Source organism: Takifugu rubripes, chromosome 22 (assembly GCF_901000725.2).
Source record: "Takifugu rubripes chromosome 22, fTakRub1.2, whole genome shotgun sequence".
NCBI classification, from domain to species: Eukaryota; Metazoa; Chordata; class Actinopteri; order Tetraodontiformes; family Tetraodontidae; genus Takifugu; species Takifugu rubripes.
In genome coordinates this window covers 10517208-10529508 of record NC_042306.1, presented here as the reverse complement: position 1 = coordinate 10529508, position 12301 = coordinate 10517208, and the positions used below count along the sequence as shown (strand labels likewise).

At 51.6% G+C, this 12301-nt stretch overlaps 2 protein-coding genes and 1 long non-coding RNA gene across 3 annotated transcripts; 1 reads left to right on the top strand and 2 right to left on the bottom strand.

The window, feature by feature from the left end:
* Nucleotides 1-97: 97 nt before the first annotated feature.
* LOC101078722 (RNA-binding protein MEX3B-like) lies at nucleotides 98-7760 on the bottom strand. Its single transcript, XM_011616468.2, has 4 exons — nucleotides 7061-7760; nucleotides 5979-6530; nucleotides 4477-4715; nucleotides 98-4402 (listed from the first exon to the last, which is right to left on the bottom strand). Exons 2-4 carry the CDS (start codon nucleotides 6469-6471, stop codon nucleotides 3185-3187), a joined length of 1950 nt encoding a protein of 649 aa, XP_011614770.1. The 5' UTR covers nucleotides 6472-6530; nucleotides 7061-7760; the 3' UTR covers nucleotides 98-3184.
* A 115-nt stretch (nucleotides 7761-7875) lies between these two features.
* On the bottom strand, nucleotides 7876-11045 carry mbd3a (methyl-CpG binding domain protein 3a). The gene is made up of 6 exons (XM_003975644.3): nucleotides 10885-11045; nucleotides 9803-9974; nucleotides 9580-9717; nucleotides 9410-9500; nucleotides 9150-9327; nucleotides 7876-8998 (listed from the first exon to the last, which is right to left on the bottom strand). The coding sequence occupies exons 1-6, from the start codon at nucleotides 10896-10898 to the stop codon at nucleotides 8854-8856; spliced, it is 738 nt and encodes a 245-aa protein (XP_003975693.1). The 5' UTR covers nucleotides 10899-11045; the 3' UTR covers nucleotides 7876-8853.
* Nucleotides 10342-11485, top strand: LOC105418131 (uncharacterized). The gene is made up of 3 exons (XR_965494.2): nucleotides 10342-10711; nucleotides 11039-11155; nucleotides 11357-11485. It is a non-coding gene; the product is annotated as an uncharacterized lncRNA (long non-coding RNA).
* The last annotated feature ends 816 nt before the right edge of the window (nucleotides 11486-12301 follow it).

Here is a 12301-nt window from a genome sequence, read left to right as displayed (position 1 = left end):
GGCTGCCCCCGTGTGGCCAGTCCGGTAATTGCACGAGCTGCCCCTTTCATGTTTTTGATTTATTTTTCATCAGAAATAAAGACTCGACACACCCAAGTTCACATTTTACAGTAAAAAATGAAACCAAAAACAAGACTTTATTAAAGAAGCTTAAAAAATAAAACTCTTGATACATTTCTCATAACCGTCAAGTCAGCTCAAATTATACGATTATACAATTTTTTCCCGGCTCACGGTTAAAAGGTCCATAAACTTTCAAATAAAATATATTTCAATTTTAAAATTTCAATAATTTTCTCATTTTGTTATAAATTGCCTATATGAAGTACACAAGAAATAAGGAAAATAAAAACAAATGAAACATAAAAATAACTTTTGAAGTAATAAAAGGGTCACATTACTGTCTGGGATATTTAGGTAAGCAAATAAATTGTAAAAAATAAAATGTGTAAAACTTTTTTTTTTAATCTTAAAAATTATTAGCTAATGCCAGGATGGCTTGAAGACATGCAGATGGTTAACTTACAAATAATGATACATGTTCTTTAGAAACTACACCTATTTCAATTAAGTCATTTTGCTTTTGAAACAAGAGCCCAATGATTGTATTCAGGGTTCTCACACACACTAGCACACACACGTGCGCACGCACACGCGCACACACACACACACACACGAGGCCAGACACCTACTTCGCTGAAATTTTACATTTTGGTTCTGCATACAAAAAGAATTAAAGCAAAAAAAAAAAAATAGAGCTGAGGCGTAAGAGGTGTCCGTAATCCCCCCTCTGGCGTGGAAAAAAGAAAAGGTCAGAGGTCATGAGTTAGCGTGCCTCAGAAAACCCTGTTTTAAAACCTTTAGGAAGGAAATGGGGGAGGGGGTTACGTTTGGCTAAAAAAGATATATATAGAAAAATCAAGTCAATCTGAGAGAACAATTGTACCTTTTTACCAAAGAAACTACTTTACAATGAACCCAGACATTCTCTCAATGGCCTGAAATATCCCAGTGCAACATCCAGGATTTTCTTTAAACCCATCAAACAACATTTTTATTCCGTTAAGACGTCCAGTCGACACAAAAAAAGGGCTTTAAAAGTTCGGACTTGCAGAAATGGTCACAGTTGATTTGTTCCTTCAGACCCGCCGGCGGCCCCGCCTCCGTACGAGGACTCACAGGCTTCCCCGCCGCTGGCTTTGTTTGGGCGGGGACGAAGCACCGAGCAGGAGTCTTTAGAAAGACCGCCGGTTCGGCCTGTGGGCAGGTTCTTCCTACGTGCGAGACGCACAAATTAGTGCACTGCTGTGCTAAACCAGTACAGCGGTTTGTCCGAGACCTGCGTCCCCTCGGGAGGAAAGAGCCAGCCGGCAAATACCACGAAACCAGGCTGGAGCACCAAAGCACAGCAACCGCTCCTCCCCCCCCCCCACCCCCGAGCGTGACCCCGAAACTGTACAGGCCCAGGAAGGACGAGTGCTCAACCTCAGGATCTGGGTGCGATGGCTGTGCAGAGATGATCAGAAATGATCTTGGAATAAACGGGAAAAGCAAACATTCTGCAGCTGCTGGATTTAAAACACAAACATCTGGAAGCCCTGGATGACCTAGCTACTAGCTGCCATAAAAGATACGTAGTTTCCACCAACCGAGTGAGCCTCGAGACGCGGGTCGTGCGTCTGTGGAGGAAGCCCTTTGAGGATTGGCTGTTTTATCCGTCACGGCTGGTCTCGGGCCGCGAGTCGATCCCGCGTCGGTTCAAAACGGGCCCACAACGGCGGCCGCGCACCACCATTCAGAAATCCCACATACAGTATTAACATCGCCGTCACTGCAACCTCGCAGGATTTCCCCCCCCCCCAAAAAAAACAAAAAAACCCTAAAAACGCTAACAGGAAACGGCGTCGGCCTGGTCGGGACTCACTCAGAACGCCATAAATGAAGAACAATCTGACAGATGCAGCCTGTAGTGTTGTCTGAGAGTGCCAATACAGCTTTGCTGCGAACTCGTGGTGGAAGCCCAAAACTAGCAAACCTAAAACAGTAAGAGCTGTTTTGTTTTTCCGTTTTTAGAGGGGCCTTGAACGCACCCCTTGCTGTTGTCTCCGTCCGTCTCCCCTCAACTGTATTGGACTAAAACATTCACGCGAATCCAGAAAAGCCCCGCGAGTCGATCTATGGGTACCAGACGGAACCGCGGGGATGGAGTTCTCCCGCGGCCGTCGGGAGGACGTGAAAGGGTCGGCGGGACAGAAAGGTGTCGATGGAACAAAGAGCGGGGAGGGGAACCTTCACACCGTCGCACGCAGACATGAGAAAGGCGTCTGCGGGGATTGTCAGGCAGCCCGAAAACGTACAGAAACGCGACTACGGGATCACTAATGAGACCGGCCGACTCCTACGGCGACAGGCCCGTTCAACTTATTCAGTTTGATTATTAAACGTGGATTAAGAGCGATCATTTGGCATTAATAATGGCATTTGTTTGCGTGGCAATGCGGGGAAAAAGCAAAGTTCCGCCCGGAGATGTCCCTCGAGTGTGTTCTGTAGGCGCCGGACTGCCACCCTTTAGAAAACGTTCCAAGCTTCAGAAAAAGAACCGGCGACCTCCGTGACGAGAGAGAGAGAGAGAAAAAAGAGAGAGAGAGAGCGGAGAAAGCCAGAGATCCGTCTGAACAGTTCGGTCGGGAAGGTGGAAAGAAGGGAGTAGAAAAGTGCGGGCCTCGCTGACGGCGTCGTCGAAAAATATCTCGAGTACAAAAGAGTCCAAAAGGAAAAGGCGGTGAGAGCGAGCGGGCGGAGATCTGACGGCGCCAGAATGAAAAGCAGAAGAACGCGGAGACGGATCAGCGGGCGACGGCGCCGGGCTGCTCCGGGTCGAAATGAAGGCCTGAAGAGAAATAAGACACTAGTTTCCTTCCGTGAGTTCACAACCGAGACGTTCCGAGTCCCAGCGCTGCAGAGCGGTTTGATCATCGTTCTGAAAATAAGTCAATATTATTATTATTATAACTGTTATGAGTCCTGACGGCGGCGCCAGGAATAAATCAACATCCGTATAGTATCGTCATCTCTTAATGCATCCGTCCTCTTTGTCTGAAGGTTATTAGTGTGTATCCTTCCGCCCGGTCCCTGTCCCTGTCCCGGTGCTGCGCGCACCTTCCCGTGAGGACGTTGACCCTCATTAGGAGAAGATGCGGATGCACTGGGTGGTGGGGGTGTGGCACACCGGGCACTCGGCCTCCGGCGACTGGCAGATCTGTCCGGCGCACTCCATGCAGAACAGGTTGTGGCCGCAGGGCACCAGAGCCGCCGTGACCTCGCTCTCGAAACACACGAAGCAGTCCCTGTTGATCCCCGGGCTCACGCCCACCAGGCCCGTCGCCCCGGGGCCCGAGCCGCCCTTCAGCCTGCTCAGCATCCCGGAAGTCAAGGCCACGCCGCTGCCGCCCCCTTCGGAGTCGGTGGGGGAGCCGCCGGGGAGCGAAGAGGCCGAGCAGGAGGAGTAACCGGTGGACGAGCCCCCGGAGCTGGAGCTGGAGGCGCCGGAGAAGGACCCGCCCCCGGTGCCGCTGGACTGGAGCCAGGAGAGAGTGCTGAGAGGGTCGCTCTGGGCGCGGCGGGCCAGCGGGTGATCCAGCGGGCCCGCGCCCGAGTCCTGAGGCAGAGTGGGGGACAACCGGGGGGTGATGGCGCCGCCGCTGAGCCCGCTGCTGTTCCGGCGCAGAGGCTGCTGCTGCTGGGAGGAGCCGCCCGCCTTGCCGCCCGCGCCGCCGTTAACGAACGGCGCCCAGATGTTGGAAGCACTGAATTCAAACCCCAGGTCCTCCGAGGACGGCAGCCCGGGGGTGGAGTCGCCCCCGAAGGTGAACCCCCCCCCTCCGGCGCTGCTGCCCGTGCTGAAAGGACTCGTCGGGCTGCCGCCCTCGTTGGCCTTGCGGCCGGCGCCGAAGCCGTCCGAGCTCATCCCGTTGTGCGCGTGGTAGGCGACGGAGGAGGACATCTTGCGGTTGGAGGAGTGGTGCATGGATACGGGCAGAGTCGGGGGCGGAGAGGACGGGGGAGGGGGCGGGGCGGAGTGGTGGTTGGTGGCCCTGGACCACAGAGACGCCCCCAGACCGGCGCTCAGGGCGCCCAGGCCCTCCAGGCTGACGTCGGTGCCGTTGGAGTGGAAGTCGTTGTCTCCCTGGAGGTCCACAAAGGTCCCTGTCCGTAGGGTGATGTGGGTCTCGATCTCCTCCCTCGCCCGGTCCACGTTCTCCGGCATTCCGGTCACCTCGAACACCGGGTCTTTCTCCCTGCTGGGCGTCACGATGTAGGTGTGGGTCTGCTGCTGGATCCGTTTGATGGTGGCCCCCTTCGGCCCGACGACCAGCCCGACGACCCTGTAGGGAACCCTCACCTGGAGGGGCGGGACAGGCTTTAGCGGCAGGGGAAACACCAGTTACCGTGACGACGCGGAGCGCCTCTCTGTACCTGGATGGTGGTCTGTCCGGGGAGGTGCGGCGGTCCGGGCAGAGAGCCGCCGCCGCTGCCGCCAGCTTTGCAGCGGGAGGCCCGGATCATAGAGAAATGCTCGGCCGCCGAGACGATCTCCCGTTTGGCCATCTCCACGTCCTCCTTGCGTCCCGTGACGATGAACACAGGCTCCTCCCCCCTGACGGGGGTCTTTATGTAGGTGTTGGTCTTGGCCCGCAGGGCTTTGATCTTACAACCTAAAAGAAGCAGGATGGGCTTAAAACCGGATCTCCTGATATATTAGAAACAACATTTAATATTACGCAGTCTTAAAAATTGATCCTATATTTCTATAGAAATTAAATAACATTTTTAATTTATAACACGTGGAGCTCAGAGGACTTTATTAAGATGGCCGACTCAAAACCTCGTTTAAACGGAATAGCGAACGCCTGATTATGGGCTGGACAAAGACGGGGTGGAACTATTCTCCATTAAAATGTGTTGGAAAATTGAGGAGGACACTTGTCCAGGTGCGTCTGCGACCTAAAGGACGGATTCACGTCACGTGGGGACGATTCATTGGGCTGGGAAGCAGCGGGGCCGAGATCCACTTTAGGTGTAACCCGCCCGGCAGAAGCCGGACCGTGCTCGGCCCGTTTGTCCCGATGGGACGCTGCAACAGCAGCCGCTGTCTCTGTCTCTTTAAGTGGGGACGCTCCGTCCCCGGGAACCAATAGGACGCGCGGAGCGTGATGTCATCCTGGGAAGCAGAAAGCATGGCTGTTTCAAACAAAGAGAACAATGCCTTAACCTTAACGCGGCTGAGACGGGACCACCGGTGCCCACAACACCGGCCCGGGCCGCGGCCCGGACACGTGGCCGGCGGAGAACCGGACCAGAACCGGCGTTTAGGCGCGTCGGCGCAGGAAGCTCCGACCCGGGCGAGCTGCGGAGGAAGGCTGACACCGCCCAGCCCCGTGCTGGTGCACTAATTCGACCCCCCCCCTCCCCATAAATCCCAAATCCACCAGTATTAAAATGCAAACGCGATCGGAACACGAGCCCCGCTATCGCTGGGTCCACCTGGGACCCTCCGGGTCAGAAACGCGGCACGTTTCGCCGGAGTTTCTTTGTCTGGTGCAGGCTGCGAGACACGTCCAGACTCCCGACAATCTGCCGCTTTGTTTGACCCTGTCCCACCCCTCCCCCCCCCCCCCCACACGCACGCACGCACGCCACGCACACTTTGTCAGGCATTGTCCAAACACTGGCGAAGAAACGTATGTAAATAAACACCAAAACGGGTTGCATTTCAACAAAGAAACCGTTTTAATAAACTCGGACCGTGAACGCAGCACAAGCCCAACGTGAGACTGGGGCTGTAAAAGTTCCTTACCCCCCCCCCCTTAGCAGGCTGCCTCCCAAACAAAGAACCAGCAGGCTGCATGCTGCCTCCACACTCTGCCCAGACGCACAAATCAGGTCACGAATGGTGAATTTGAAGCCTGTCCTCTTACCTTGTCTCCCCACTATCTCCGCCACATGCTCGGAGCTGGGGACGGGGACACACTCCGTCATGTTGACACTTCTTTTCCTGTTGCAGAGGACGGAGCTTTGTTCCCCGTGAATCATGGAGTGGGACCCGGCCATGTGGTAGCCGCCAGAGCCGTAGTACTCCGGGGACGGGGAGCACGACGACGGCGAGTCCCGGGACCCGTTGGCATGGTCCAGCATCTGTAGATCCACGTAGCCCCCGCCGCCCACGCCGTTGCAGCCTTCAGAACCGGGGACCTGCGTCCCGTCCAGGCTGTCAACTAAACCGCCGCCCCCGCCGTCCACCTTCTCCAGGGCCATGAGTGACAGCTGGTCCAGGGCGAAGCGGAGGGCTTCCTGGTGGTCTTCTTCCCGGGACTCCTGGTCCGTTTCCCGGGAAAGACCGACCCCGCCGTGCTGGCTGCTGATCACCACGTCGTGGTCCATAATCTCGGGGTGGAATAAAGGACTAGGCATATTCTCCCCGTGGATATCACATCGGCTCACGGATGCCTGTTTGTTGGGAGGGGGCGCTTCTGGAAGAACAAAAACCAGCAATCAATTAAAAAAAGTGGATCAAGGAGCCAACGCATGAGCCTAAATGTGCCCCAGAATTGCGAGTGCCCCCCCCCCCCCCCAGGAGTGTTGACTGGGCGCCTCGCTTTGTCTGTTGTTGCTCCTCGTCTGACAACTGAAACCATCCAGAAGGCTGCTTGTTTTGTCTGGATCAAGCGTGCCCGCTCGGGCACCACTTCACCGGGGATCTCCGCGCACGCCGTCGCCGCGGAAGCTCCCGGGGAAGCTCCCTCGGTGCGCGGAGCAATTGAAAAGAAACAACGGGTCGAAAAGTTGAAATGAAGCCTGTTATTAGCTTCAGCGGTCCGGCTAACAGGCTAGTCCCACACAGGCTGCACTCAGTCACGTTGTCGACCCCTTTGTTTGGGAGCACCGGAGCTAGCTGCTGAGTTAGCCCCGTTCTGACACTCCAACTTGGGCTAATTGTCAGCCGCCTTGCCCACACATTCACGGCTTAGACCAAACAAGTGCAAAAACAGCGCCAACTTACTTTATCTCGCCTTTGTCGACACGATACTCTCTTCGCTCGTCAGCCGGTTATTGAAAGAAAGATGAGAAGCAGCCGGGAGGAGGAGAAGGAGGAGGAGGAGACCTGTGCGCTGCAACGCTAGGAGCTAGCGCGCTAGCACAGTAGCACGCTAATAGGGGGCGTCGGATGGGGAAAAAGCCCCGTTTAAAACGAGAAAAGCTCCCCGTTTCTCCTCAGCGCGGACGGTAAAAATCACTTTCCCGGGTTGGGCAACCTGGGCTGGATTCTGCGCGCCGCTTCGGGGCTGTAGTAGAAGTCCAAGGTTCGCAGTCACCTTATTATAGTTGATATCTTTCCCAAAAAAAAGCCCAGCCCGGTGCTTGTGAGCGCTCCGCTGCTGCCTGACCCCAGCCGATCCGCCGCCTTTGTCTCGCCAGGCGCACTGCCGCTCAGCCTCCCGCACACGGCCCTGACGTCACCCGCGACACAACAATGGGTTCAAAGGCCACATGCGGCGGAGAGGAGCGCATCACCGCCGAGACTCCGCCACCATTGTGTCTGTCCGGGCGCCTCTTCGCCCGGCCTGCCTTTATTGCGCGCATTTTGGTGCTCGTCGGCCGGGTTTTATTTATTTATTTTGATGGTTGCGCCGTAGAAAAACGTGCTCGCGTCTGGGTGTGTTCATCATGGCCACTGATGTGCGGTTCCGGGCCTTTATTGATGCCCCTGCATCATTCACGCAAGTTTTCTTTTTGGGAGGGGGGGGGGGGGGCAGAATTGACGGGAATCATGTAGAATTGTGGATCATGTTGATAATAAATTCACTTCACGGCCATTGTGACTGAACTGCATTTATTTGACAGCAAACACGGTGGTAAAGAGACAAACCATTATTTACAGAAATATGAGGTACACCAGTATTATTATTTTGTATTTTCTGGAGTGAACACAAACGCATCATGTAACTGTTTAATCCAAAATGTAGTAAGAACACAAGTACTAATCATTTGATCATACACACAAATAATAATAAAAAAAAGAAACCACAAATAAATCTTTAAAACCATGTAAACTCAGGTTTGAATTTTGAAGCTTTCGGTAATACCTTTCAGGCCCGAACGCGCTGAAATCGGAAGATGTGTGCATGTTGAAGTGCACTTACTGTTTCAGATGGCACCAAAGAGCGCCGACGCTCCTAAGATGACCTCGTTTAGACGTGAGGTCAGCAAAGATCTGATTGTGATTCACAAACACGCCGGTTTTCTGTCCTGTGTGGCGTTTAATGAGATGAGACAAGTCCAATCGTTTAGGGTGATTCAAACCCACGAGCTCAGCCTGAAACTACACTAACAGCTGTGTGTGTGTGTGTGTGTGTGTGTGTGTGTGTGTGTGTGTGTGTGTGTGGGTGTGGGTGTGTAAACTTACTGCATATGCTCCCAAACATAAACATCAACTCTAGTGCCACGGGAAATTATTAAAGAGAAACGATGTTCTGGAAAACACTTTAAAAAAAACCACACTCAGGCTCCGTCCGACACACAATCGTCTCACAAACACCAGAAACTGTAACGTCGGTTTAGACTCCTTAGTCGATGTAAACGCGCATGAAACTCAAAGCACCAAATTGAGATTACAGTAAAAAATGTGACCAACGGGGGTTAAGGAAACACGCAGGATTTCAGCATTTAGGTTCTAATCCGTTTTAAAAAAAAAGTCGATTACTTGAAGATGGTTACCAGCAGATTCCATGTCAAACCGACGTGTGAGAGACAGAACTTACAGAACAAAGATGCTGGAGGACGGTGGCGGCCTGGCTATGACGCCTCCCCGTCCTGCTCCATTATCTCCTCTTTACTGGCTGCTGCATCTGCAACGGTGTCCTTAATCTGGGCCAACTTGTCAGCAGTGAGGGCTTCCTCCAGACGCCTCCTCACGTTCTGCACCAGGTCTTCCTGTTTCCTGGAGAGGCAACATTTTACCATCTTAATGTGGTTGCGCAATACGCCGGAGCCCAACGGTGACTTTCGGTTTCATCGGGACGTTCGAACACCGCCGTCGTCCGAAAGGAACCGCCCGCATCGATGAGCGGGAGAAGGCGCGGACGTCCTACCTGATGTCGTCGTCGGTCACTACGAAAGCTTTGCAGAGCGGCTGCGTCGTGTTGAGCCACACGCCGGGGTTCTTCTCCACGGCCGCCGTGAGCTGGCCGGTGACGGGGGCGGGGCTGGTGTGCAGGGCGCTGGCGATGGCGGAGAGAAGAGTTTTGTCTGAACTCGAGGGTCCGACTCCTGATCAGAGCAAAGGAAGCGCACGGAACTCGAGTTTAGTTGCGACATGTCGTTTCCCAACCACTCGGGGTGGTAACCTCACCTTGCAGGCCTTTTGGGAGGTCCATGGACTTCATCAGCTCCTCCGCGATGTCGAACGCATTTAAACCGCTCAGCTTTCGCTCCCAGAACAGCTGCAGGTCAAAAAGGCAAGCTCCGAATCAGAACGTCCTAGAAAACAGCTAGAGCGGGCGGTTCCCCTCCCTGTCTTACCTGCCGGGGCTGGTCCACGGCCTTCTGCGGGTCCGTCTTCACCTTGTTGTTGGGATGGTTTGTTACCTTGGTGACCGGCTGCTTGAAGATGGACGCCGTCTGCCGAACTGGCAGCGTTGTGTTTAAATCAGGCTTGGCCTTGAGAACAGACGGCAACACAAAGTCCAATTACATTTATGTATTTTTGACTTTAATATAGGTTCTTTAGTGTCACGGGACTCACCCGGATATGATGGTTGGATTCGTAGAGAGGCTTGTGGCTGCTGCGTTGCACTTTGAGCAGAGAGCGTCCAGCCACCGGCGAGTGGCCCAGGTTCACATTCGTGTGAAGGTTGCTGCTCGGACTTCGGCCTATGTGGGGTTTGCTGAGAATGCGCTTGACAGGTAATGTAACACTAGAAGGAGCAACAAAGAAGGCCTCATGTCACGTTATTCAAATAAGCGGCCTGCGGCTCATTCACGCCGAGTTTGTGTCGTGTAATATAGTTTTGTAGGGTGGCAGATTTGGCCTGACTTCAAAATAGACTCAAGGGAAATGAAGAGATTTAAACATCTGATTTCTGCTGGGCAGCAATGTGCGGGGACAATTTTACAGCGTGAAAACTGCAAACTGATACAAACATTTTTAAAACCTCCACACATTTAACACGATTAGCAAATCTCGCTTCTTTATATTCCGGTAGTCGGATCATTAACAACCAATAATAGCAATACTGAAAAGCCAACACAACGCACTATACATAGGTAAATAATGGTAAAATTAGAGTTTGAACCACCCTGACAACTGTGTTTTACTGGATCTACCAATAAACACACAAACGCAACAGTGACTTTTCTGTCAAGCAACGTGTTAAAATCGGTGCTAAGATGATCCGAGAAATCAGCGAAGAACTACTTGCGAGTCAGTAAAGACTCTTTGGGATCTGTTGCTGCCATTATCAAAGCTACACGCTTGAGATTTTTTGCGTCGTTCTTTAAATTTGGCGCAACTGTGCGTCAACTCGTCTCGGCGTCACTCAAGCATGTGTAAACAATGAAACTTAGCAAGCTAATCAAGCTAGCGCCGCCGCGAACGTCAACAAAAACAGCCACCAGCGTATTTGCCGTTCGAGAAAGTTGTCCAATTTCCCATGTAAGAACCTTTTATACTACCCGCACGTGATATTTAGTCAAATTGTCAGGTTTAAACGGCCCAAAACTAACTTATTGGCGATGATTCCCAACTGAAAAGCTTTCGCGTGCATGCATTTCCTGCAGGTAAACTTTCATTCATAACTCGCTCAATTGTACAACTGAAAGTCCCACCTTTTTCTTTCCATGTTCTCGGCAGCCTTTCCTTCAGCTCGCCTGGGATTGCAGGGGGATTTTAGAGGGTTGGTAACTAATAGGCTGCCGATATTTGCAGCCTTAATAATTCTCGTTTTCTCGTTTGTTTATCGATCCGCACTGTCACTGTCAGGACCTTTACAACTGTAAATCACTCCGCCAGCCTGATGCGGACACGTCCGCCACAACACACGCAAACTAGTCCGAAGACGTCTGGACGCGCCGCGGTGATAAGTGAAGGTTTCCTGAGGTAAAGCTGGTAGATCATAAAAATAAATTACAAGTAAATGATTATAACTTATTTCAGTCACTCTTTTGTCCGCTGTTAGGACCGTCAATTAATGATATATATTAGTTGTTTTCAGGTTCATGTTTATGGGGTTCCAAAATATTACAATATAGCAATCAAATATAAATGTCACACTTTACAATTATTTCTATTTTTAAACAGGATCAACCTGGACCATCTACTCAAAATAACTTTCTTTTTTTGATGGGCTTGTTTTTATTTAAAAGTGTGACCTGATACCAACCATGGGGAAATATTATTTAAATAAAGAGACATAACTACACACATGATAAATCTTGGTTTTTTTATTTACTTGTCTACACATCCAGAACAGAGACTAAACCTTAGTGTGGAAGCGGGAAATAAATCCATTTGTCATGATCATCGCTCTTGTTCATCTTTTAATGTTTCACTGGCTGAAGAGGGTTGAAATAAATCTCCAGAATGTTTGATGAGATGCTGATGAAGAGGAGTCCATTGTTGGCTGGATGTGACAGCTGGCATGGAGCTGGACCAGAGCCTGTGGTCCCGGCTGTAGCAGTTCTTCCACAGCTCAATAGTATCTGTACAAAGGAACACTAAAACAGCCCTGATGGAAAGTGGAAAAAAACAAAATTGTGAGAAAAATCCTGACTAAATAAAGAAAACTGCGAGTTAACAATTGTAGGTGTGTTCGGAGTTCATCGACGGTGTCGTGTTCTGATAATCTAATATTTGATATTGATCTCAATTAAAGTCCTGAAGGCTGCCAGAGGGTGGAAGTCTAAACGGTCATGATCTTAATTCAAATGTGCACCTCCTCCAGCATCTGCAATTGCTCTCGTTCACGGTGGCCGCCACCGTCTGCCTGTTTGACGAGAATTGCTTGTGAGCAAGAGCACGCTGATGTAATAAGTGCAGACGAGTCTTTCAGGCTTTGCCGTCTGGAATGTAGGCCACCGTCCTGGTTTTATGGTCTCCTGACACCTCAGAGCTACCTGGTCCTAAATGCTTTGCTGGAAATCATTTTTAGTTCACCATCAAAAGAAAGATGCCCAAGAGGTAATGAGATGTACCCAGTTCCATCTGAGGTTCTATAATTTTACTATAGAAACACGCGAATTATAG